The sequence below is a fragment of the Eucalyptus grandis genome, chromosome 6 (assembly GCF_016545825.1).
Source record: "Eucalyptus grandis isolate ANBG69807.140 chromosome 6, ASM1654582v1, whole genome shotgun sequence".
NCBI classification, from domain to species: domain Eukaryota; kingdom Viridiplantae; phylum Streptophyta; class Magnoliopsida; order Myrtales; family Myrtaceae; genus Eucalyptus; species Eucalyptus grandis.
In genome coordinates this window covers 36,330,708-36,357,597 of record NC_052617.1, presented here as the reverse complement: position 1 = coordinate 36,357,597, position 26,890 = coordinate 36,330,708, and the positions used below count along the sequence as shown (strand labels likewise).

The 26,890-nt window shown below is 41.8% G+C and overlaps 4 protein-coding genes across 9 annotated transcripts; 3 read left to right on the top strand and 1 right to left on the bottom strand.

Moving 5' to 3' along the window:
• The first annotated feature begins 760 nt into the window (after positions 1-760).
• Positions 761-1,519, top strand: LOC104449474. Its single transcript, XM_010063644.3, has one exon. The coding sequence runs from the start codon at positions 866-868 to the stop codon at positions 1,214-1,216; it is 351 nt and encodes a 116-aa protein (XP_010061946.2). The 5' UTR covers positions 761-865; the 3' UTR covers positions 1,217-1,519.
• A 5,034-nt stretch (positions 1,520-6,553) lies between these two features.
• Positions 6,554-9,814, top strand: LOC104449472. Its single transcript, XM_010063642.3, has 3 exons — positions 6,554-6,669; positions 8,482-8,994; positions 9,153-9,814. Exons 1-3 carry the CDS (start codon positions 6,600-6,602, stop codon positions 9,686-9,688), a joined length of 1,119 nt encoding a protein of 372 aa, XP_010061944.1. The 5' UTR covers positions 6,554-6,599; the 3' UTR covers positions 9,689-9,814.
• A 37-nt stretch (positions 9,815-9,851) lies between these two features.
• LOC104449473 lies at positions 9,852-13,933 on the bottom strand. Of its 6 annotated transcripts, none has more exons than XR_005552235.1 (6): positions 13,620-13,933; positions 12,241-12,710; positions 11,296-11,997; positions 10,530-10,719; positions 10,182-10,297; positions 9,852-9,972 (listed from the first exon to the last, which is right to left on the bottom strand). XR_005552235.1 is itself a non-coding variant. In XM_039315780.1 (3 exons), exons 2-3 carry the CDS (start codon positions 12,676-12,678, stop codon positions 11,470-11,472), a joined length of 966 nt encoding a protein of 321 aa, XP_039171714.1. In that variant the 5' UTR covers positions 12,679-12,710; positions 13,620-13,933; the 3' UTR covers positions 10,730-11,469. The 6 variants fall into 6 exon arrangements, 1 of the variants encoding a protein (XP_039171714.1); XR_005552231.1 differs by having other exon boundaries at positions 9,920-10,056; XR_005552232.1 differs by having other exon boundaries at positions 9,920-10,056; positions 10,182-10,292.
• Positions 13,934-19,291: 5,358 nt separating this feature from the next.
• Positions 19,292-22,144, top strand: LOC104449471 (cytochrome c oxidase subunit 5b-1, mitochondrial). Its single transcript, XM_010063641.3, has 6 exons — positions 19,292-19,603; positions 20,020-20,105; positions 20,235-20,285; positions 20,731-20,797; positions 20,962-21,041; positions 21,756-22,144. The coding sequence occupies exons 1-6, from the start codon at positions 19,456-19,458 to the stop codon at positions 21,816-21,818; spliced, it is 495 nt and encodes a 164-aa protein (XP_010061943.2). The 5' UTR covers positions 19,292-19,455; the 3' UTR covers positions 21,819-22,144.
• Positions 22,145-26,890: the final 4,746 nt, after the last annotated feature.

Below are 26,890 nucleotides of genomic sequence, written 5' to 3'. Positions count from 1 at the left end.
GATTATAAGCACTAATGCGATATCTTTCCAAGTCTCGATTTAGTGGAGGAACAAGAGGTTATTATGTCTGGTGTACAGGAGGAGGGTCTCCTGTGACGGGTCCAGGGGCTAATTCCCCATCAACGAGCCCAATTTTTACATGGGTTTTTAGCCTTTCATGTGCTGAATTGTGAGGAACAGAATGACACTTAGAGATGCTCTTTGGGCTTTTACCACTGACATCGTCATTTCGAGGGCCATTCGCAATTAGCCCACCATTGGTTTTGGAATCTCGGGACTGATCTGAGATCTCAGACAACTTATTTTTCTAAGACGAGCTTTTCCATTTTTTAATTAGGCCCTCGCACCGAAAAGGCAATTAAGAAACGGCGAGAAAGTACACGAAGAGGACCGACCCGCACGCTTTTCGATCCCATCCGCGTGCGCTCCCTTATCCATCTCCCTCTGCCCCCACGGACATACGGAGATTTAAGGTATATTCCTAAATTAGAAAAGCCACACCCTCAAAATATTTCTAATTCCACGGATGATGTTGTGCGAAACCAAATATCGGTCGATTCAACGATGATGCGAGGTTCAGAGGAGACGTGATGTTGCTGAACGGGACGGTATACCCGATCCAACGGTCAATGTGAATTGGACCGGCGTGAGATGGGACGGTGTACCTGATTCAACGGTGGATGTGAAAACAAAGAAGAAAAGAAAGTTGGAAGCGAATGGGAGAGTCGTTTGCTCCTGGCAGGCATGGCACTTAAATTGATGAAACGAAGAGGTAGCAACGCCATTTTCGTTTCAGCTGAGCGAGCAGAGAAAGTCTCCCTCCCTCTCGTTTCTCTCTCTCTTTTCCGGCACTATCGCCGTCGCAATGTCGACCCCGCTCCCGTCTTTCACACCCGCCCTCGGGATCCCGGCCCCGTCGCCTCCTTCGTCCGGGAAGCCCGACCCGAAACCCGCCTCCACGAACTGGTGGGCCCCGCTCTTCGGGTGGCCCTCCGAGCCGACCCACGTCGCCCCCACGGCGGCCCCCGACGGCTGCGGCGACCGCCCGGAGAAGTCCGGTCCGGAGGCCCGGAAGGCAGGGCCCAGATCCAGGTTCGCGCCGGGCTGCTTCACGGAGGAGAAAGCGAAGCAACTCCGGAGGAAGACCAGGGAGGGGTCGAGCTTCCACGACGCAATGTACCACTCGGCCATCGCGAACCGGCTCGCTTGGGACTGACCGGGCATGTCCGACGAGCGGAGATTGAAGGAGCACGGGTCAAGGTATGCATGCATGCCTACTGTTTTTTTTTTTTATCTGGGTTTGCCATGTCGAAATGAAAGAAAGAAGTGATTCTTCTTCTTCTTCTTATTAACTAAGTAGTTCTTGCCTAGTGGAGGTTCGATTTTTGGAGGAACTTCTTGTCTGGTACTCATGTCCTCGTCAGTAAATCTGAATAAGTTGATGATGAACTACTCTGCAACGACGCAAGTTGCTGTACGTCCTAATTAATGTGACCCATGGCTTCTGTTGAGTATTCTCCTTTGCAGACTTCGTGAGCTGAAATTAGCTCGTATGCTGCGCAAATTCACGTTTTTCTTCCATTGCATTGACTTTCTTCCATTACATCTCATGTCTGAGCTCATTTAAGCTCCGGAAAATCAAGCTTGGTCGAGGTCGGAGTTCGAATCTGTCTTCCTCACGCAGTCGAGCTCCAGAAGTAAAAACGGTCGATTTAGGTTCGATTCGATTACATCTCTAACAACTACGCAGGTGCGCGGTAGATTTCATTCTACTGATGTTAGAACGTGCAGGGTGATGCAGCATATTCTTAGAAGCTGTTTAAACAGGACATGTTCCCTTTTTAATACGACCGTCCTGTTTAAACAGGACATGTTCGATTCGACTGAATGAGTTTTGTCGATCGACTTTCGTTTTCACTCAGGATCTCTTCTTCTTGTCGTCGAGTCGTGGTATTTACTATTTAGTAGCTCCTGGCGTTCTGCCGCCCAACCATGTCCTGGGGTTCGGTAGATCAAAATGATGATTTATAAGGCCGTATGAATACTCGTCTGTGGGTATCCCTTACGTATTCCTTGTACACCCGTACATGTAATAAGGTACCAACTCTCTCGAGTCAGCCCAGCTACTCACATGCCAACAGTTCACGGAAACGATGTTAAATGTAGCCGCATAATTTGTTTATGGCATTTAAATAAGTCTTATATTCACACACCTATAAGTTTAAATCTTTCAACAAGTAGAGGCACCGGGCAGGGACATTTTTGTGAACCACGCAAGTTAATGGATTAAGTATTAAAAGTAGCTGCATCATTTGTTTGTGAGATTCAAATAAATCTTATATTCACATAGCAGGGACATTTTGTTAATGGGTTGAGTATTAAAAGTAGCCGCATCATTTGTTTATGGGATTTAAATGGGTCTTATATTCATGCACTGATAAGCTTAAAGCTTTTGAGTCGAATCTTTCAACAAGCAAAAAGACACTGAGCAAGGGCTTTTTTCGTGAGCCACACAAGTTAATGGATTGAGTAAATCCCTTTGGAATTGGCGGGTCGAATCCATCCCGACGATGTGTGGCTTGCTTCATGTGGCTATCGAGGAAAGAAAAGGAGGCGGAATAGTGCCTTTTACCTCAAATGATAAAGAAAAGAGTAAGATTCCCGAGAGTAAAATTCCCGAGCGCTTGGCATATCGCACGGCCGAAACGGTCATATATGGTTGCGTTCGGTTCCCGGTTTCAATGACCCCCCGTAAAGAACATTTTACTAGTGTATCCGGTAACAGTATGGCGTATTCTTACAAAAAAAAGGAAGAAGAAAGTACAATTTTTTTTGCAACTCGTGATGAAGTGGTACTCCTATGGCTAATCTAGCAGCTGGTCTGGTTGGGCTTGTCAGGAAGAGGATAGTCGAGTGCTGGGCCTAGAAGGCCCAAAAGTGGCTGGGCTTTAGCCCGCTGAGTGAACAGAAGACTCGATGTGGAGCTCGTTCGGCATGGTAGGCCCAAGCGACGAAATCCCAGGCCCTCGCTCGATTGATGGGATGAACCCATCGGACAAAATGGGCCGTCCGAACTCCCCAAGTATAATCACTCGTAGGTCGTATACTATGCGATCCATCCCATGCACAAAAGAACGAACACGATCTTGATTTGTGTCAAGCTTTAGGTCCCAAAGTGATTGTAACTTTACAATGAAAATACTTACTAATCTTGTAGATAAATCAAGATTTCAATTCTCCAGTTCATACATTGGAAAATTGTTCAAAAAGTCTTACACTTATTGCACTTTTATCAGTTATGTCATAAATCTTTTCATTTCTTGTTAATTAAGTTCCATCCGGCCAATTTTTGTTAGAAATTGCTAACGGGAATAACCGGCACTGATGTGGTAATTTTAAATAAATAATATTTAAATGATATTTGGTTAGTAAGGGTCTAGTAAGTGGCCGACCACCCTCACCGACCAAACTCCAAACCCCCCAAAAGTTAAGTAAAAAAACCATAAAAAAATTCAAAAAATTATTAAAATATCATTAAAATATTATTAAAAATGTGCAATGTCAGTAAATCCTGATCAAATTGATCGGAATACACTTAATTTGTAAGAAGTGAAAATTTTTAGGATTAAATTGATATAATTGAAAAGTTTATGAATGAATTAGCAAAAATGTACTAGGTTTAGGGCTTGTTGGAAAATTTTCCCTTCCATACATAAATCATGCCGTCTTTGGTCCAAAGTAATATCGGGACTTATGCAAGACATCCATAAAGATCAGTGGTGCCAAAGGCTCAATACTCACCATTATAGAAGGTTTAAACAAGAAGCTCTACGTTCTATCTTACCATCTCTCTCATGACCCGATGGACCGAAAGAAAAAGAGGAAAAAAAGGGAGATGGACAAGACCAGAACGCAATTGAAGTAGAAAAAGCCACATGTTATTCCAATTTGGAAGGAGGAGATGGGGGATTCAAATCCCCACATTCTCGACCCACTCCCATTAAAATTATGGAATTGGTTTAAGAAATTGGTTATGTCAAGGCTTCCAAAACTCGAGCCAACAGATTGACGATCATAGGTTGGAAAAGGAGTTTTGGCGAAGAGATTGACAGCAATTTATTGCGGAATTCGGTCAGATTGGTCAAGACGCAACGCGGTGCTCCCGCAACACATGCGCGCACGTTAAGTGCCTCTCTAATCTGATACAAATGCTCATGATAATTCCCAACCCTGCCCCCTCGTCTTCTCTCCATAGCTAAAATAATGGGGAATTATTGCCGACAGCCGCAGGAGAAGGGAAGCAGCAGGAACCCCAATCGATTCGGAATTTTTATAATGAGGGGATCATATGCAGATTTCAGGGAACAACTGAGGTTGCACATGGTTTGCCTAGGATAGGATCTGAACGTTTCCACTCTATTATTAAAGCTTTTTGATGAGGGCGGTTGTGGTCATATGACGTCTGATGCTCTTCCTTCTTTTGTTTATCATTCTTATTTCTTTTCGTTGATGTCGACAAGATGTCTATTAGAAAAAAAGATTTCATAATTTGGACGATTCCCAGTTAGGTCCATCAATTTGATTAAACAGATCTTGGAGCCCGATCACCATCTATAATGCCATGTGCATGTTGTTTTTCGCCTTGGCTATTTGAATTTTTTTTTTTTTTAGTTGGCATCGGCATGTGAATTCGGGTAAGAAATTCCTTTCGTTAGGTTCTTGTATTAACCGCCGATTGTAATGTAAAAGTTTTACAACGCACGTTTAAAATTTGATTCATGAAAAGTCGTCGTGAATGTGGAGCCTAGATCCACTTGCCCAATATTTGTACAATTTTGAAGGAGGGTTTCATGTGATGTAAAAACTCCATCTATGTGAGCCGTAAAAATTGAAATAATAAAAAGTGAAAAGTGAAACCCATTTCAAGCGGACCGTGTTAACAATTCGAGTGCACATACCATCTTACAAATTGCAAGCTTAAGATTAAGCAAAACTCTAGACTACATTTTATTTGTGGACCTTATTCGATCTTTCTGGATACTTGAAAATGTCAGCAGAATCTTATTGAATCTATAGGAATTTCACTCTTAAGAATGCATTATGTGCCTCAGTATACCATGTCATGATAACTTGTGAAAAACAAGCCTATCAAAGACTAGATTTGCCATTAACAAAAAGAGAGAATTAACCGATGTTAAGCGAGCACTGGCTCATTTCATCATGTTACATAGGGAAACAATACCGAATCGAATGTGGGCCTGACTCCATGTGAATTCAACTTAATGGGTGGAACAATGTCAACTTCTCTTCCTTCCCCACTTATAACCCTATCGAATTTGAGAAACACAATTAAGTAATACGGACCTCCTAATCCGAATCCTAAGGTGATCCTGTATGATTGGAGCTTGTCCAAGGGAGAGGAAACTTCCAAGAGAGCATGGCTAAGCGTGCAGCTGCAAACTGCATGTGCTCATGCGCAGACTCCTCTTAAATTGCTTTTGCCTCCCCCAGAAACCAACCCCCCATCCCTTGCAAAACTCTTTCCAACCCTCCACTTTTTAAGCAACTTCAAATTTAATGCCTCATTTTTAAGAGACGTCATACGAATCCCAAGATATTCCAAGCTTGAACATTATGGGTAAGCTTCTCAAGAAAGTAACAGAGCTTACCACGCAAAATTATATAATTGCTCGCCTGAAACAGATGATCATATGCTTCATGCCAAGTTATGTTTTCGCATTCTGGATTCATCGATAAAACGAGTGTATACAAAAATCTAATTCTCAAATAGGTTATGTATCACAAATATTTATAGGAAAAAGTACCAAAAAAGTCCTAAATTTATTGTCATTGTGCAAACTCAATCATAAACAAACATTTTGATAATTGACCATTATAGTTTATCCTAGCAAGGGTTGCGGCCCTTAACCAAGCCCTTGATGGCTGCAGACAAAAGCCCAACCGAACCTCTAGGTCGACTCTCTCAACCTTCAACCTTGTGACTTTTGGCAAGGGCTTGGTTGCCCTTACTTGTGGCTGGCGATGGCTTAGACCAGCGGTTGGCGAGGGCTCGTCGCCACAATGAAAAATAAAATAAAATGAAAAAGAATTTAAAAAATCAGAAAAATATTTAAAATTTACAAAATTTGTCAACATCAACGCCACGACGTAAGATAATTAGTGGCTATGCTAGCGGATTTCCAGCCAACATTGACCAAATAAATTGCATTGATCAATCGTCAAAAAGTTTAAGATTCAATCAACATAATTGAAAAGTTTGTACCTTAATTAGCAGAAGTACAATAAGTTTATGATTTTTTGGTACTTTTTCCAATATGTGTCCTCGGCAATCGGTGCACTACCTTCATTTATATTCCACATTTTTAAACTATGACGTCGATTTCTTCTTCTTCCTTTATTTTTCATGAATACAGTCGATTAAAATAAAGAGAGTGGCATTGATGTTGATTTCTCCAAAGCCAGTGGCATTCCCACTCGACCCATTAGATAAATAGCTTGCCACAGCACCCGCCTTTCTGATCTCGACACAAGTCATCTCTCTCTCTCTCTCTCTCTCTCTCTCTCTAAAACACACAAAGATGCAGAAGGTGACATTGCTGCTGCTGATACTGTGCGCCACCTCCTACAATGCCACATCTCTCATCGATGGTAAGCTCTACATCTTCATCTCCCACAGCACTCCACATTCCTGTGAACCAGTGTGCATGTTTCTAGTGTTATCAGTCACTTTGTTTCTCATTTCCTTTAAGAAATTTATATACAAACTTGGTCGGTTCAATTTGTCATTACATGAATATATAAATATAGAGGTCCACCCACAGAATGTGTCCTCTCTTGCGAAGTTCCAAGAGCTCGAATCCTTGGCCAAACCATTATAATCCTGGTGTACTGATGACCTCAAATGGCATCCGGTTTTTTGTATGTTTTCTTTAATCAAAATTCCTATGTGGCTCATGCACTCCACGACGCGCTCAACTAGGAGCAAAATTCCATCAAAACCAGCTAAACTTCCTAAGAGGGTTTCCCAGAATTTTTCTAGATGGACCCAACATATCCATGGCCAACCTACAAGGTTATTTCATGAGCATTCATAGCGGACGAGATTGCAATCCTTCATTTGCGAAATCATCTGTCATCTGGGTTCCTCTGGGCTTCTGCCCTTATTAAATGCTCCTATCCATGTTCACAATCCTCAAATAGGACAGCAGGCAATAAATGGCATTCAACATTTGAGTGAGAGCAATCCTCTGGGTTGTTGAGCATGATTAAGACCAAGGGGCGGGGTTCGAAAAGCTTCCCTTTCCCCTCTCTTTTCAAGTAGGGCCATGTGGATCTCTGACTTTGCATCTGCTAGCTTTTATGATCACTTCCAAGTCGGATAAAAACAATTTAGGACTGTACTGCAGTCCCCATCACATGGAAAACATCTTACGCAATTTTCATCTCATCGCATGGGTAAACATGTCTTGTTAACAAGATACCATAGCACTAGATAACTGGTCATGCTCGTTGTAATCCTTTAACACGCACTCAAAGCCGGATCATTCATGGGGGTTCATGACAGCGCATCGGTATGCCGAGTTATACGACTCTTATATGAGAACGATGATGACTTTGGAGTCTGTGATCATCACGACGACAGCTTTGGAGTCTGTGATCTTGATGATCTTGAAGTCGGACCAATCCACGCATCGAGGTTTTTCTATGTCATCTAGCAATGCTAGTTTGGTTAAAGAGTGTCGTAATAAGCCGTACCTCGTAAAGAGAACTGAACTTTGAAAATTTGAAATACGGTAGGTATTCCTTTAGGACAGGCATTTCTCATTTCCCGTAGGTATGGCAGAGGATACATATTAAGAAGCCAAGAAGAGAAGAATTAGTTGATTGAGGAAACCATTTATAAGATGATAAATATTCCTTGTGCAGTTGTAATTATTAATGCTGGCAAAAGATGTGCATATTGTATGCAGTCTTTTTGGCTCAATTTTAATCTCGGTGTCATGCTTTAATCCATGTTCGAACGAGGTCAAAAGGGTCTAAGCCAGATTAAACAAGGTTTTCTTCCGACATGGTCTTTTATTTATTCATTTATTTATTTATTTGGGGAAATTCTGAACAGAACATGTGAACCCAGCATGTAATGAGCTTTTTAAGCAATGTTCTCTTCCCATCTTTCACGTGCTAGATTCTGTGCCAGTCCCATAATGTTTCTTTAGTTACAAGCGACCATGTGGTAGATCAAGCCTGATTATTCTCCAAAGAGTAGGAAAATTAAACGATCCGTGGACGAAATTTCTCTGGATCCTACGTCCTTTTCACATTCAATCAAATTGCGATATCTCATACAAATTCGCACGATGGCCGAGGACATCACGTAATACTGAATTTGATTGAGCGACTAGAATTTTCATGAACCAGCTGAGCTAACATACAAATGACCCGAATTGGCATTGTCCTCAGGTTTACTGCCGAACGGCGACTTCGAGAAGGGCCCGGAGCAGTCGCAGCTGAAGGGAACGGTTGTCACCAGCAAAACTGCCATTCCTAAATGGGGAATTTCAGGCTATGTTGAGTACATCAAATCGGGTCAAAAGCAGGGCGATATGTTACTGGTGGTTCCTGAAGGAGAATTTGCAGTGAGGCTTGGCAACGAGGCTTCGATAAAGCAGAAGGTGAAGGTCGAGAAGGGTACGTTCTACTCGGTCACATTCAGTGCAGCCCGAACGTGCGCGCAAGAAGAGAAATTGAATGTATCGGTCACGCCGAACCATGAGGCACACGACTGGGGAATATTGCCGATGCAGACGATGTACAGCAGCAATGGATGGGATTCTTACTGCTGGAGTTTCCGGGCGGACGCCCCCGAAATCGAGATCTCAATCCACAACCCCGGCATGGATGAGGACCCGGCTTGTGGACCATTGATTGATTCAGTCGCATTGAAGGCATTGTACATCCCGAAACGCACTAATGGTAAACTATAGATTTCTGTCAATTGAGTATCACTGTTGATTCTGCTTCCGAGTAATTTTAATCAGGATGAAGAAATCCAAGACTTATCTAATTGTATGGATTTCGGATAGCCTTTATAGTACCACCTTTAACGCTGACAGGGTTTCTATCTTTTTCAGCAAATTTGGTGAAGAATGGAAATTTTGAAGAAGGTCCTTATGTGCCCCCAAAGACATCATGGGGCGTCCTAATTCCGCCCCACATTGAGGATGACCACAGCCCTTTGCCCGGATGGATAATCGAATCCCTAAAAGCAGTGAAGTTCGTCGATTCGGACCACTTCGCTGTTCCTGAGGGAAAGCGTGCAGTGGAACTTGTCGCCGGGAAGGAAAGCGCCATCGCACAAGTTGTCTCGACCCAGCGTGGCAAAGTTTATGTCCTTACATTTGCGGTCGGCGATGCCAAGAACTCATGTGAAGGGTCTATGGCAGTGGAGGCATATGCAGGGACTGCGTCTGTTACAGTGCCCTACACTTCTACGGGCAAAGGCGGTTACGTCCATGCTAAACTCCGGTTCACAGCCACATCGGATCGCACCAGGGTCAGGTTCTTGAGCTCGTACTACAACATGCAGAGCGATCACTCTGGTTCTCTGTGCGGACCTGTTATTGATGATGTGAGGTTGGTTAGCGTTCGCAACCGCAAACTAGCATGAGGTCTTTGGCTTGTTTTGAGAAGCCACCAGAGAAACCAGCAGTTTCCAGGGGGCCTTATCATGATGTAATGCTATTATACGCTATGATTTCTTGTACCAACGATTTCAATTGATTCCTTTTCAAAACTGAGTGGATCGGGCTACCAAAGCTATTTAGAATTTAAGGACTCTATTGCACCTTCTCCAGTCAGGACTCCATCTATTAGGAAGATATCACAATACATGTACTATCCTCTGTTGTATTTGATATCCAGTGTAACATCGGAGATCGATAATGCAGCATCCTGCAGTAATTATGAATCAATTATAAGTAGCTGCTTCTGCTCCTGTTGCCCGATCCTCTTGTGAATGGTGCAATCCTAACATTACTTAGAGAGAGAGAGAGAGAGAGAGAGAGAGAGAGAGATTCAATTTATTCAGGATGCCACATAGTGCAATTCTAATTGCCTCAACATTCAAAAAAAAAAAAAAGGTAATGGGTTAACTTGTGTACCTATCACTCGAACGCCGGTCGCATGGCGACATCACCTTGCTTTGCTTTTTCACGCATTCATGACTATTTATGTGGATGGATTGAACAAATGAAACCTGAGAAAAAGGAACTCTAAGCTTCCAAGTTCCAAAAACAATAAATTCGTCAGAAACATCAGTTACCAGACCACCACTTGCTGGTACAGCAATATGACCTTTAAGCAAAAACAAGAAAGAAAGCACTGCCCTTTGCAAAAGAAGCTCTGGATTTAAACATGTAAACATGCTAACAAATAAGCCAGAGTTAAGAACTTCAGTGATTCACTTACGGTTTTGAGTAAATAAGAGATGTGTAAATAATCATATGCACCTGAGAAAAGGTGTCAGCTGTCAAGAACCAATATCCTCAGCATGATATCCATGCCCTAAAGCAATGGGGTGAATCTCTGAGATTCTCGATAAAAATGGCTTGGATAGCACCAAAGAGTGGATCAAAGGACTTGCAGTCTGCCAGATTTATCAACATCTACAGCGCACCAAAGAAGGGTAGAAAAACCCCACTGTCAAAGTCATGTGCAGCAGAAATTAATTATTTGAAGTATCTATAACAAAGAATCTTTTGATGCACTTTATAGCTTAACATGCAATGTTGAAAACCAGAACAATAAGAAATTCAGTCTAAGATTTTTACTCAGCCTGAATTTTTATACCTTCCACCAAAACAGAAGCATCTAACAAGCACATGAATACCTAAAGTAAGTCCTTTGAGAATGAATCTCCTGTCGTCCACTTTTACATCACTCACTGGGATAATCAACCGATTATTCAATAATGAATATAGAGAAAATCATATCACAGATATCTATTATCAAACTAGTGCAACTAAGTTCATCATGAATCCAATTCTTAAAGTTCTCATTTAGTGAAAGATTGTGCAGAGAGACTGTTGCGCTGTACATAGATTCTAAACTAGTGATTCACAAATACGTAAACCAATGCTCGCGATGACGAATGTAGTCAATGTCACAGTCAGAGAAGGGCGAAAACATCACAAAAAGACCAAGATCCAATGTTTCATTCCACTATCAGCTAATAAAAAGCCTAGCATCGGCAGAAGTTAAATTTCTTAGAATCACCAGATGCTTGTTTGTCGGAATGAGCAGAGATTGGTGCAAGGATTGGCATTTGCATCTTCAGCCCAACTGAAAGCCTGAACAGCTCAGAACTGGACAGTCACTGGATGGCGTGAAGGAAGGGATGTTGCCTCCAATTCTGCTTTTGTCAGAAAAGAATATGACCTCCATGATACATTATGCCACAAATGATTCAGCGTCACTGAGATCGCCAGAAGTATTCCTGATGCAGCAATTTACTGAACTTGACGACCAATTCTTGCCATTAGTACTAGAGCTGCCAACAGATGATGCACAACTATCAGTGTCGATGTTCTTTGACGTCTTCAGCTGCAAAGAATTATTCAACCCTTCCAGTTCCACCTCGGGGAACCTATTTCTCCAGCAGCAGAAGGAATAATTTGCATTATTTTCTTCCTCATTCAGGTAATCGGATGCATCAGCCTTTTCTGAAGCATAAGATGCAGTCCCTGGCAAAGTCTCCCAGTAATTATTGGTAGTAAGCTTGATCTTCTTAAGACCAACACAATGTGCTTCAACATGAGGCGAGCAAACATGGGAATCTGTCTTCAATTTCCTCTCTGAATCTACTTGAAACTGAAATTCAGTATTTCCTCCAGTTGGGGAAAATTCAGCTCCAGCTTGCAGCTTCAAGTCTGTTTCGGCAAGTCGTCTTCTCCTGGATGTGGTGCAATTACGAGCGCCCTACATAAAAACCCAATTCAATTTAAAAGAAAATAAGAAACCATTCTTACCAGAAAGCTCCTCGTTCTAAGACATTTCAATGTAAAGGCAGAAGTATTCAATCACACCAGAAGGACTCAATTTTTATTACTTATCAGGACCAACCATTCTCCCAGGAAAACAAAAAGCTTGAAGCTGTAATAGAAGATAAACAATTCCAAAAAATATGTACAGAAGGAAAAGCATATAATATGCAAAATTTACCTTTCCAACCACGAACCAGTTGCCATCTTTCCATATCTGCCTAGCCCTGAGATATCGTTTATGGACATTGAAATGCCGAAAGCTTCCAGCTGGCCTAACTAAGAAGTGGTTTTCATGAAAAACCTTCACAACTATGGCAGTCTTCCATGATAGGTTGTGAAACACCTCGACAACATCACCTGGAACCCATACACCTATGCCTTCCGCAGGAGGTGGACAAGGCCGAATAACCTTCCTCGGCACCCTCTCTACTTTCTTCCCGGCAGTACCGGGATAACCACAGCATTTCACATAGTAATTGCGCCCATTTCCAGATATTATTTCGGAATAGACCCAAGCACCTATGAAGTCCTCTTTCATGCTAAGCACCTCCACTTTACTTCCCTTTTTCAGTCTCATGGTGGTACTTCCTTTTTTCATCCTCATCGTTGTCTTCATATCGTCAATGACTCGAACCAGGAAAGTAGACCCTGAAATAGCCACAGTTGAGATGGCAATTGACTCAGTTGATGAGTTGAAGCGGCAAACGTAAAAATGTCAATGAAACACATATGACAGCATATGATCATGCAGGCGCATGCACATCCAAGAGAGAGAACAGAGAGGACTATACAGATATTCTACTCTGTATCTTTCATTACAACTAGTGTCATAGCACCTGGGAATAGATTCAACATGTATAATGCAAGAAATTGAACAGAAAGAGACATCTGCTCATGCTTCTAAGCCACTCTGGAGATAGATATTTGAACAAGGCAACTAGAGCAGTCGACATTCGATTCCCTATGTACTTGTATCTTTAGCAGTCAATCATGCCCATACAATTCCCAAACCCTCTGAATCTGGCCTCGACGACGAGCGGACTTTTATAAAAGTACTTGCCAAGAAATCACAAAACTTCGTACAGCATATTCATGTCAACGGGCCTATCGCATACACAGTAAAACACTAGTTCCAACTCACAGATTCAAACTTTTTCCATGCGAGCACGACCCCTTCGTCGAAAGGCGACCGGTTTTCTTGCGTCGCAAGGTAACTTTCGAAAGTCCAACCCTTCCGGAACAACACAAGTTCAGGGGAGCAGAGAAAGGCGCTGCTGCTCTGATCACGCGACGCGATTGCGAGGGATCGATTACACGGCGAACTCGCGCGAACACGAATGAAACCCCTTACGAGAAGATCCCTCCCCGAACCCTCCAGCGCCACGCGCATCTCTTAAAACCACTAATGCACAGTAAAAAAAAAATCAAAACGGAAAAAGAACCACAAAAAAAGAATCATCAGCGGAGAACGGAAACACGATCGGGACCATCGAACCGAGAACAGAGAATCGCGACCGCGAAACAGCCATCATCGCGCGAGAGCTCGAATACACGCACCTCACGGAGCGCGCCAAACGGAGGGAGAAAGACAGTGAGAGAGTCTCGCCGAACGGATGATCAGGATGTTCTCCCTCCCTCCTTCGAGACAGAGCGAGATTTGCGTGAAGCGACGACGCGAGCGAACGAGCGAACGAGCGAGCGCGCGCGGAAAGCTTGCGCCTGAAGAAATTCTCTGGAAGAAGGAAGAAGGAAGAAGGAGGAAGGAAAAGGAGAAAAATCGAAGAATTCGCGACGCCGAGTCCGAGTGGGACTTCCGAGTTGGAGCGAGCGAGTGAGGGCGATCGCTCGAGCGGACCGTCGCGTGGAGTTTTTTCAGTCCAGTCCAGGCTCGGCGCGCCGCTAACAGCTTGCGCCCTTCGTTTGAAAAAGCCCGCGGCCAATGGCGTCGCGCCACGTCGGCGCCCGGGTTCGTCCCGATTGGCCCGGGGGTTTCCGCAAGTAAAAACCCATTACCGTGCCAATCTTGGGCGATCTGATCTCTGATTGCGTATTTGCTTTTAAGATAAGACATTTCTCATCGATTGCTTTTATAATAATAATTATGGTCTTCAAGCATCGATTTATTGTAGATGATGGTTCTTTTAAGCAACCCGATAGCTCAGTTATCCTTTTATTTTTGTACCATGAGGGGTACTGAAAATTATATAACTAGCTTTTCTTTTTGTGTCTACTCTTCATTCTTTTCATTTTAATGCTGTCAAAGTTCTTTTTAGTGTTAATTTCTTATTATGTAAACTACGACCATTTTTTTTTTTTATGTATTTTTGTGATGCACGTGCTTTGTCTTTGCCCATTACAAAAAATGAACCATCATCGCAAACTTATGAACCCCTAGTTAGAGAGTGGACGACATGCCTTCGACCGAACCGAAGGTTGACATCTATGAACCATCGACAATTTCTAGAAGCTTTTGTGTCGTGTTGGATACTCCAACACGTGTCTAATATTCTCTAATATTTTTCGACACTCATTCAACACATGTCCCTGATCAATTCTCTCGACACTTTTCGATACGCGAGTCGATAATTCTTATATGCAAGTTTGGAATTTCGACATATGATTTTGATATACACGGGTCAATTTTAAAAATTTTCAATAAATTATGGGTTAAAATATAAATATGTAAGAAAATAAAAAAAATTAATAATAAATGAGGAAAGAAGAAAAACCTAGTAGGTTTTTCTCCTTCAACTTTACTTCCCATACATACAAATCACCCCCTAAGTTGATTTCTTTCTCTTATCTTCCGACGCGCTATAACACGTAAGTTGAGAATGTGGATTGCTTTTCTTTTTCTCCAAGTTATGTGGATTATTGGAGTGTAGTTGAATTTGTCAAATAGAAACAATGAATGATACTAATAAATGGTGGATTAATGTTTTTAATGAAAATTCATTCTAGGCACTTTTTTTCATTATTTATTTATTTATTTATTTGTAAATTTGAATTAAATTAATTTGATTAAAATAATCATAAAAATAATAATTTACAATGTATATATAAAATTATACATTTAATATACAAAATAACCAAATGTATTGAAATTCTTTATTTTTTTTATAAATGACGTATCTATGTGTCGTGTCGTGTCGTATCGTGTAGAATTATGATCTTAATGTTATTTAGGTTGACACATAGTCTAGGGCTCTAAAATTGACATGTGGAACCATTCTACCGGAATTGTACAAAATAATAATTCAAAGCCTGCGTAATGCAATTTGTAGCACCAAATTGCCAGACTAATCAAGCAATCATTGACTAATTATTCTTCTTCGGATAAAGTTGAGAATTGTCATGATAGCTCAGTGGGAAAGAAAAAGGCATTTGGAATATATAAAGATTATCAGAAATCCAGCTTAGCCTGCTAAACCGCGGGCTGTATAATCAACGGTTTATTTATGCTTTACCACCGTTGCTATGGTATCCCTCCATGAGATGCACCAGATGCATTAGTCAGTACAATGATCTTATTGTACATCGGATCAATCACTCTTCCTTGAATCACAATGGATAGTAGGGGTTAGCGGTGTCAACGGTTCAATTCACTTCGATTTTTTTTAAAATACCAAACCGAACTAAATCATTAGAAAAATCTTTCGAATCGAACCGAACAAGATCCGAACCGAAATTTTGGTTCAAAACTCGGTTCGATTTTTCGATTTTTGATTTTTGGTTTTTGGTTTTCGGCTCTTAGTTTTTGGTTTTTTTTTTTTTTTTTCGTTTTTATAGAAAAAACGAAAAAGCGGAGCACTGCAGAGAAGAGACGGAGAGGGAAGGGACGTGAAGGACAGGCCAGCAGAAAGAAAAAGTGGAGCACTGTTCATCTTCTTCCCCCGCACTAGCTGCCCGCGTCCGCCGTTCGCAAGCCCAGCACAGGCGGCCTAGCGGCCGGTCGCCGCCGGTCTCGCCCGCGACGTGCAGCCCTGTCGCCCGATCGCCTCCGCCACTGCCCACTTAGCCGTGCCGGAACGCTGACCCCTGCCACCGCCGTTCCTGCGCCTGCGCGACCTGCAGCCGTTCGTCTGCAACCCCCGACGACTGCCGCTGCTGCGTCGCTCGCCCCTGCATCTGCTCGTCCGCCGGTCGCTGTCGCGACCTGCAGCTGCCGAGCTCCCGCTCACCGCCTCCGAGCGTCTCCGCCTGCAACCTGACGCCAGCAGATCCCGGGCCGGTCACCCCTCACCCGCGAGCTCGCACCGCCGCCCCGCCAGCGACCCGCGAACCCGACACCTGCAGTCGCGCCACCGCTCACCCGTCCCTTGCAGCTCCCCCCTCCGAGTGACGGCACCACAGCAGCTTCCCCTCCGCCGCACCTGAGTGATCTGCAGCTGCTCGAGCCTTCCTCGCCGAGCCCCCTTCCCGAGCTCTGCTGGCCCGCGCGTTTGCCACCACTGCGGCTGACCCAAACATTATGCGCCGGGAGAAAAATAAAACCGAATTTTTAATGGGTTGATTTTATCGATTTGTGGTTCGATTCGGTTAAGTTAATCGATAAAAATTGAGCCAATAAAAAAAAATAATGATTTTTAATGAGCATCAAATAAAAAAAAATTTGAATTTTTCGGTTTGGTTCGATTTTCAATTCGGTTCCTGACATCCCTAGTAGGGATGAGCATCGATTTAAGTAAATTCTAAAATTTGATTGGATAGACCTTACTCAACCAATTCAAGTCCAACTAATTGTACAAGGCAAGTTCCAAATTCTAAAAATTCAATCTAGATGGTATAGGTTTTAGTTTTGGTTATGGTTTGGAACCTACCTGCCTTGAAATTGCTCATCTCTGCTTGCAAACCTCTCGTACACATTGAGTAGAAGTCTTTGTAATTTTTGGGATGGTGCTTATTTAACCTATAATTTTAAAAATCGCAATCACTTCTCTAGCTAAATGGTCTACTTTGCAACTTTCGGTAAAGTTCAATCTGTCTCCAACTTGATAATGTTGGTAAATCAGGCAAACTTTTTTTTAGGGACATGCATTATTTGATCTTCACCTCCTTCAAAAAATGCAATCATTTTAGGGTTAATACTTTGAAAAATCCAAACTGGTATATTTATGATAAATTTACCTTAAATTAGTACACATGTGACAAATTTACCCCGACTGACCATTAAAAACCATAAACTTGTACATTTATTACAAATTTACCCCAAGCTAATTTATTCAACCATAAAAAACTCAAAACTAGTAAATGTGTGACAAATATACCCTCCGCTAAATTGAATTAATACCACAAAAAAATCACAAAAATTATAAATTATAACAAACAAAGCTTAAAATCTCAAATTGATATACCAGTCGACTGATTATGTGTCATTTAACTTAATAATTTGACAATAAAATTTAACAAAAATTAACATAGGATAAATTTATCATAAGTGTACCGGTTTGGATTTTTTGTGGTAAAAAAAAATAGTTTGGGGTATCCACCACCCTCAGTAGCGCAGCTAGCTTAGGTTCTCTCCCCCTCATGAAGAGGGGGAATTCGAATCTCAAAGGCATCGTTAGAGATTCTTACTTTGAGTATTGTGGTGGTGGGTCTTACAGTCACTTCCCTGGGTTTGCTCACTACATCAGAGTTTTAAAAAATAAAACAAAAAAGAATTGGCCAACTCTCGAATTGACCTTGGAACTGAATTAAGCCAACATTTCAATGTAACAATAAATCAAATTATATGTCTAAAGAATAGTAAATCCATCTCTTGGAACTGAATTAAGCCAACATTTCAATGTAAAAATAAATCAAATTATATGTCTAAAGAATAGTAAATCCATCTAATGTGTATTACATTTTCTTTGGATAGAATGTCCATGTCGGATAGAGGTAGGTGGGAATTAACTATGTTGTGGAGTGGCTCCAACCTAGAAATCCATCTATCTTTTCAAAAACTCACTTGTTCTCAAATTCCTAAGTTTCATACCACTCATTCCTCTAAAGTTGGCCATGCATTAATAATCGCTTTCCATTAAATCGAATTACCAGGTTTAGCATGAAAAATTATAGGATTCGTTTTATTCAACTTTTCTAATGGGCTTTTAAAGCTGAAAGCCTTTGGAGAAATATTAGGGTGTTTGCAAGTTTTCCTAAGGGACTTTCAGCCAAATGCTGGCATTGAAAAAGCTAAAAGTCTAATGCTAATAGGCATTAGCAAGCATTAGGCTTTTGACATTTAACTAGTTTTCTTCCAAAACTACCATCACCAAATCTTTATTTTTTTTGGTTTTGTCTCTCGTTACTATTCATTTTGTTTTTAGAAAGGGCAACTAGTGAGGATGGCTTGCCAAGCCAGAAGGTCGGTGAGAGGCCAACAAGGGACCAGCAAGTCATATGACGGTAGTCTAAGGTTGTGCTACTCTAGCTAGCCGCTTGGGTTGCGACACCTAGGGTCACGCGATTTTGGGAGATGGTCGTTGATGTCAGATCTAGCTTGTCGGTGACCATAGTCATTCTTCAGAGGGTTTTTTTTTTTTTTTTTTTAAATTAGACCCAAAAGCTCTTTGTAGAAATATATTTGCCAAACAAGTAGTAGCTTTGTGAAAGATTTTTTACCAAACACAATTTGCATTTTCCTAATGGGCCTTAGGTGAAAGGCATTTGTATTTCTTAAGGCTCATTTGCAAAGTCAAATCAAACACGCTCATAGTAAAAAGACTCCAATTCAAATTTTGATGCGAGAGCTTATACAACCACGTATTAATTTCTTTCAAATTTCCTATTTATCATAGAGAGAAGAGATGGAGAAATTTATATCCAACATCAAAAATATAGTTTACAGTATATTTAGTTGGATCTTTCGAAATAAGATCACAATGAAGTGAGTAGGGATTAAAATTAGATTGACTCGTTAAGTACCTTCATATTCTTTCTTAGTGGGATTCGACAATGAGTTTGAGTCAATGATTGGAAAACTTATGTTGGATCTTTCGAAATAAGATAAGGACGAAGCGAGTAGGGATTTCTATACATCAATAATTTCAAAAGAAACTTAGAAATCGAATCGGCGCATAATCAAGAAAAGTCTAATCCCACAATTTCACCGAACCCATGCGGCACGTGGGAAACCCCCACCCGGCACGCGCGGGGCCGATTCCCCTGCGGCAGCGACCAGCGCAGCGAGCCGCTGGGCAATCCATCGTGGCCGTTCCTCCAGGTCCATCCCCATCGGTTCGTGCCCTCCTCGATTCCCATTTCCAAAGGTCCTAGTTTTACAGGGAGAGGGAGAGAGAGAGAGAGGGAGCTCGTCGTCGATCTTCTTCTTCACTCGAGCAGGGCGTGACCTGAGATCAACACAGCTCCCCCGCCGCCATCGAAATCGAGCTCGCCCGCCGCCACCATGTGGAGAAGGCTCGCCTCCTCTCACCTCAAAACCCTAGCCGCCGCCGCCGCCGCCGCCCCTTCAGCTCGATTGTTCAGCAGCCCGCCTCTCGTTTCTCGCCCCCTCTGCTCTTCCTTGCTCACGCGCCAGTTCAGCGTCGAATCCGGTATTTCCCTCTCTCTCTCTCTCTCTCTCTCTCTCTCTCTGTCTGCGCGCTTGGATTCTGCTCGGATTAAATTCACATTCCGGTGGCGAGTTTAGAGTCTCTATTTGTGCCTTATCCATGTCGCGACGTTACGTGTTTAGCGTGATCTAGTGGCGATAACGGACGCTGATTTTTGGGCGGCTGATTTGTTGATAATTGCGCCCGTTTCGTTGGATCGTTCAACGATTCTCTATTTTCTTTTTGGTTATGCAATGCGTGGATTATTGTAGTGTGTTGCATGTATATTCACGATTGAAATGGCGGATGGACTGTTTTGTGTCCTAATGGATTGTGCTTTGTGAAACTGAACTGGGAGGAGGAAATGAAACGAGTTCGGTATTTCATTGGAGATGCTGAATTGTCTGTTGATGCTACAGGTGAAACAGCTGTTAAGAAGAAGGTTGAAGATGTCATGCCTATCGCGACTGGACATGAGCGCGAGGAGCTAGAAGCCGAGCTCGAGGTAATTTTCCTGGACCCGGCATTTTGATCAATGTGTAGGATGGTGTTGGCATCGCCAACATATGAATTTGTCCAAAAAACGTATGCGAACTAATTATTCTCCTGACCCCTCTGCTGGAACCATATGCAGGGAAGGGACCTTCTCGAAATCAACTTCCCGGTTGGGCCTTTTGGCACCAAGGTGAGTGTGCTCTCGTCTCTTATTCTCAGGTTGCCATTTGAGGATCTAAATGATGCTATTGAATTTTAGATTGGGGCTTCGATCTCTAGCATGTCTTTGTATAATTGTTAATTTGGTTAGTTCTTACATTTCTCTCGAGAAAAGTGATTGTTCATTGTCTGAGAAGGATGTACGCTGATGATTAGGAAGAAATTACATCAATGTCTTCTCCTTTTTTTTTCTTTAAGTGTCTTTGCTTTGTTGAACAAGTTGTCTTGGACGGAGGGGAAAGGTATGAGAGGATCCCCTAGGTGATTCCACCTAGTCAGAAATGACTATGCTCTTTTGCATTCGTCTTTTTAGCTTTTCTGTGCTTGTGTATGTTGTCTTAAGCAAGTGGGGAAAGAAAGTATTTGTTTTGATTGTCTTCTTAAAGATGTGGTGCTTTTGTTCTGAGTGTGTGTAGGAATCTCCTGCGGTTGTCAAGTCGTACTATGATAAGAGAATAGTCGGATGTCCGGGAGGGGAAGGAGGTAGGTTCTTACCTTTTATGCCTTCTATCTTCACGTACATTTGAGCAAATCCTCCCCCTATCAACCTGTATCACCCATTATTAGGTGCACAATCTATAAAATGCATAGTATGTGCATCTCTACAGAACCACTTTATCTCATCTGTTTTTAATTCTTAATTGAAGAGGATGAGCACGATGTTGTCTGGTTCTGGCTGGAGAAAGGCAAACCTCATGAATGCCCAGTGTGCACCCAGTATTTTGTGGTAAGTGTGATGAGATGTTTCTTGGGCCAGTGCAGTAAGCATGCTGACAATCCATATGCTTTATAATTAGCTTGGTCTTGATCTGACTAAAATCTCATCTATGTATATTTGTACTGAAGAGAATGGGCATATCATGGGTAATGCTGTTTTAGATGGGTATGTAACTAGTGCTTATTTGCAAGTTAAGTAAGTCTAACCTGCTCCTTTGTTATTGAGTTAATATGACAGTTGAAACAATCTTCTTCTGCTGTCTGGTTTCATAGAGAAATTGATAGAGAATCTTTGATCCCTCTCTTCACCCCTCTCTTCACGCGCACATGCTTACACACAAACACTCAGGTAGTTCTCATTATTGTGGTAATATTAGTGATTGAATGAACTTGACGCAACGTGTTATTGTCTTTCTGCTATGAGAAAAGAGGTCAGATGGACTTAAATTTTGAGGTGTCTTATATGATATAGATTTGCTTATTATGCACTAATTCAATGGATGGAGAATGGAGTCACACAATGACACCTGGCTTTATGAAATTCATTTGAGATCATCTGGTGCTTCTATTAATTCTTTTTTCTACTGGTTAAAGCATCTTTGCCACATGAGAGTGGCTGCCGTTGCATTTTATAGTCATACTGACTGCACTGCTAGATTATCGAGTTTAGCCTTCCCCTTTGCTAATGAAGAAACATCATTGGTCATATTTCATGTTTTGACAGCTTGAAGTTGTGGGTCCTGGGGGACCACCAGATGGGCATGGTGACGAAGACCATCACCATTGATTCAGGCTTGAGGGTTCGTGATTGGAATAAAATCTGGGGACGTAAAAGGACAGTTTTCTGTACTCTGCTGAGTCAATTAAAGGCTCGTTCTGTTTGTTTCTTTTTGGTCAGAGTTCAAAAGACCATGCCTTGCAACAGCGGGGCTGTAGCTTCTTCTTTTGGTACCCTAGATGTGGAATGTTTGCACTCAGAGCTATGGATATTATTGTTAGGTCTTCCCTGGATTTGTTGCTGAATAATAATTCTTTTGTGACTCTTCTTCTGAGCGTTTCCACACAAGGGATTTAATGAACAGTTTTGATCTCTGAGGATATGCTTGTTGGATATGTTTCGACATTGGATTTACTCTTGCAATTAGAGATGAAATAAGCAATGACTGTGCCAAAGTTAGGTGTTGTAACTCGAGTATTGCCTGGTTTAGTAAGTGAATGTCCACAGGTGTTCTGATGACTACTGTGGGTATCGGTGCCTTCTCTCTTATGCAAGTGAAAGCTAGCTAACAATGGATTTCAGAGGTCATACGTGCGGGATAGATTTCATTAGTATTTGAAATCAGTAATGATCACCATAAATCACAGGATTGACCTTTGCTTCTGGCCAAACATGAATATTTTCAGTTACTCTTGATCTTAGATACAAGGTGATGATAATTTCTGTTCTTTGCATATCTCAAAGGAAGTGCTGTCTTAGAAAATCATGAATCGACGGGGCATGGTTACATATTTATGGATTTCCTCCGAAAAGAAGTGGATCTTACGCAATGGGCCAACAACCCATTGGACACAATATGAACAGACGTATTAAAAAGGTAGATATGAATGACACTATCACTATGTGCTCAATTTTCAGTAAGATGCACTTTGACCTCCCTCCTTATGCTTTGTTACTGACCACTATTTTCGTCCGACTAATGTCATTAGCATACGCGCACTATGTTTGAATGCCTTAAGTAGATGTCTGTGGCTTAAAGTCGTAGCACTACGGAGATGCTCTTTCAATCAACGAAATAGCTTGGATTTTACCGACTCCATATTGACATTAGAAGGAAAGAATACTGAAATTTTGTTTTCTACGATGTTACCACTAGTGCGCATCACCAATATAAAGGGGAAAATTACAAAATAAATAAATGTATTGTAATTGTGCCCATTCAGTTCTAAACTTTTTTTTTATCAATTGAGTAGGTAACATTTTTTGCATCTGTGTCAATTCAGTTCATCTAATCAATTTTAGAATGAGTTACTAACATGGAGTCGTCCTATGTGATGTAATAAGCGTTGACAAATACAATTTTTAGTAGTACTTTAATATATTTTTCAATATTATTTATTTATTTTTCTTTCTTTTTTTTCTTCCCTTCCTTCTTTCCCCAACCAGTCGCTAGGATCTCGATGAAACTCACCCTTGCCAGCCATTGGCAAGGTTGAGGCTTGACCACCTTATTGATCTTGCCAACCCTTCCCTCTAGATGGTCACTAAGAAGAAGGGAATGGAAAAAAAAAGAAAAATAAATAAATAAATGACAATTTTGAAAAATAAAAATATAATATAATTAAAAATTGTCCGCATCAGTGGCCGTGCGTTATGTAGGACAATCGGTGCCCATGTTAGCAAATTCTAGCCAATTTTGGCCAAATGAACTAAATTTGCACTAATGTAAAAGTTTATGACTTAATTGACAAAAAAAAGTTTAGGATTAAATTAGTACAATTGCAATAGATTTATGACTTTTTTGGTGATTTTCCTCAACATTAATAAAAGAACCTCTCTACCTAGTTAGAGCATACCTTCCTGAATTTCAGCTTCACATATGCGACACAAGATGTATGATTCCAATGGGTCATGCTTTTCAACTATATGCTTATAGATAGATTGAGAAAGGAGAGGCTCACAGGCAATTCAACACCAATTTTCCTTGATTAAACTGACAAAAGTCAAGTAAGAGTCTTTCCATGCCTCAAACTTTAGCACAGAACAACACAGTCAGCAGCACAGAAGCATGATCATTCAAGGTATGTTCGCTGATTCTCTTCCAGTGATTATCACAAAGCACTACACTAGAAGAATGGCAAATGGTCAAATGAATCATCCATGAATGACTTGAGCCGACTTTGCCTGGTTGGAAGAGCAGGAGAAAGTGTCAGACCGAATCCGGACATGGGGCATATCCCATATAATATCAGAACCCTCCAATGAAGTCCCCTCTTGATGAATATCTTCTGGGGGAACATGGGCCCGTTGCTGCGAAAGACAGAACGGCTAAAAAAAGGGCAATCCTTTGCAATCATCTCAGCTCCACAGGTGAAAATATTCCTAGCACTTAAAAGTGCGGTCAAAAGATTTCACCAGGTTCAATCAATCAAATCCAAGAATATAGCCCATCATATTGCGATATGTGCTGCTGAGCGTGAAATGAGCATAAAAAAGAAACAGACAAGAATGAAGAATCGCTGACAATTCTTCCATGCACAAATTTCAGTAGCACCTAGTTTTACATGGACATGATTACACGGTACAACATCAAAAGATGCGGATAATTTTATATTTCCGTCTATAAAACAAAGCCTTGCTTTCAGCAACTGACAAGCTGTGATGCCAAATGCACAAGCCCGACATAGAGTAAATAGAAATTAGTCCACCATTTCGAGCTGATAAAAGAACAGACGAGTCAGCCGATTCGGGTAGGATTGTTTTCAGTTTCAACTTCGTGCCCACAAAGCTCTTTCAATAATGGAAATCTCGGGAAACTAGGCATTTGACAAAGACTGTCCACCTGGCTTGCCTTCAGAGTGCTCCCGCTGATGCACGAGACGTGTAGTTACTATACAGGACAAAGAAATTTCACCATAAGAGTTCATGGTACCATTTGTTTATCGACATAGACGATTGAACATTGATGGTTGTAGTGATAATTCATGCAAAAGGATGATCAGCATCAGTCACTCGAGTCTCATGCTGACTCTAGAACCTAGGAATGCAGTAACTAAGGGTGCGTTTGGGAGCGGCCTTTAGAAGCCACTTTGGGCACCCAAAACTCTTGGGCCAAATATTGAGTGTTTTGAAAAAAATTTGGAATCCCCATTAGGCCAAAGTTGGTCTTCTGAGGGCTAAAGCCCCAAGGCACCAAGGCACCTACCTTGGTCTTTTAGCTTTCTCGGTATTCAAGTAGCCCTATGGTTAGTTAAAAATTTTCTTCCAAAACTATCCTCACTCACTTTTTGTTTTTCCGCTTTTGCTCTTGTCATTTGATTATTCATCTTCTTCTCCATTGGGGTTGGCTAGTGTGTCGCGTGGGATTGTGAGCGGTCGGCGATGACTAGATAGAGGGCGGCGTGGTCGTGACGACCTAGGCGATTGTTGCCGAGGGGTCGCGCAACCGCCATGCCATCTAGGGTCGAGTAACCTAGGCGCAAGTCATGTGACCTCGCCGCAACCCAAATCTGGGTCACGTGACCTCTAGCAACCCAGTGGCGGCGAAGTTGCGCGACCAGGCGGCCCTCACCGAGGGTTGCTCCACCTTAGGCAATGGTCTCTAGGGGTTGCTCGACCCCACATGGCCCTCATTGGCCAACTTTTTTTTTTTTTTTAAATTCTTTTGATGATTTTTTTCTTTTTTTTTAATCACAAAAGTCCTTTGTAAATATAATATTTCAAAACACTATTTTGCTTAAAATATTTTATAATGGACTTTCATATTACAATTGAACAAACACAATTTACATTTTGAGAAACCCCTTTAACTTAAAGTTCTTTATATTTTCTCAAAAGTTTTCCCCAAAAGTCCAACCAAACGCACCCTAAGTGCTCCTACATTCCTTGTACTAATTATCCCTGGAACTGTATATTCATGGTCTTCTCGATGCTACTTCTCCATGATCTTTTAATTGAAAGCATCAGTAGGTCAGTCCACCAAAGACATGCTGAAAATGCCACACAAGGCAAGAGAACTTACCGTAATGTTTTAATACCCTTACAGCTAGAGAGTTATGCCTACACCGTTGGAAGTGTATATCACCACAGGATTTTCCATGACATCATAAATCATAAACTAATCAACTTAAACAAACTGAGGGAATAGATAACCAAGTCATTTGGATCACAGGCCATAATGAAGAACTAGTTAACCATCTCATCTCAGGTCATGTAGCACGTACCGGTTCATCAACATCCTTTGGAGAAATGACAGAGTCCTGAAACTTATTCATAGGTTTGAAGTCATCATGCGTGTCAGGGTCATTCAGTACAGTTGCGAAGCATCTCATTCCTCTTATACCTACTAATAATAGCTGCAAAAGGGTTGTTAGGGTAATATTCCAAACATAAATATAACATGCGGACAGCTATTATGGACATTATCAGCGACAGGGCTTGAGAGTTAGTGGTTGTAAGCAAATGATCAATAAGAAATGGCTTTTTATCTCACTTGAGCACTGCCTCAGCTCAATTTTGAAACAGCAAGTTGTTGCCACCTGCCGGTAATGGTTAGCACTGCACTTCCATCCGTGGAGTATCGCATAAGCACAGCTGTCTTGCTGTGGAATAAGCAACTCGTGGTGCTTACGACCGTAACCTACGCTATTTTAATCGGGGCCATCGGAGTAAAGAACGAAAGCGATTTACAGCGACTCAGTTGTTCAGCGCAACATCCATTGCTCTCCTCGTTGCTACTTCTGTTCTCTTGTTTGCCCCAGCTAAAGTAGCTTCTACCCAAGATCCTAGGGCATACCTCCAAAACCATCTTGCATCTTCACATCAATCCCATGCACCTCCAGGTTCAGTAATAAACAGCATAACCGCAACTTACGCTAGTTGATACAGGGAAATATGCTCACCACACCGTTAGAACTTGCTGCTGGGGACCCTCTGTTGCCCTTGAGAAGTCGATTCCATAAGGCTCCCGCCAGGATGCTTGATGCAGTCCAGCTGAAGGTTGGATGTTCTGCGCACTTGAGCACCGACCCACCCAACATCTCTCTGCAACAAAGATTATGCATGGGGTATCAACTATAATGCAGCTGGAAGTGGTTTCTCGTGCTCGTGCCATCACCAATCAATCTATCAATGTATCAGAA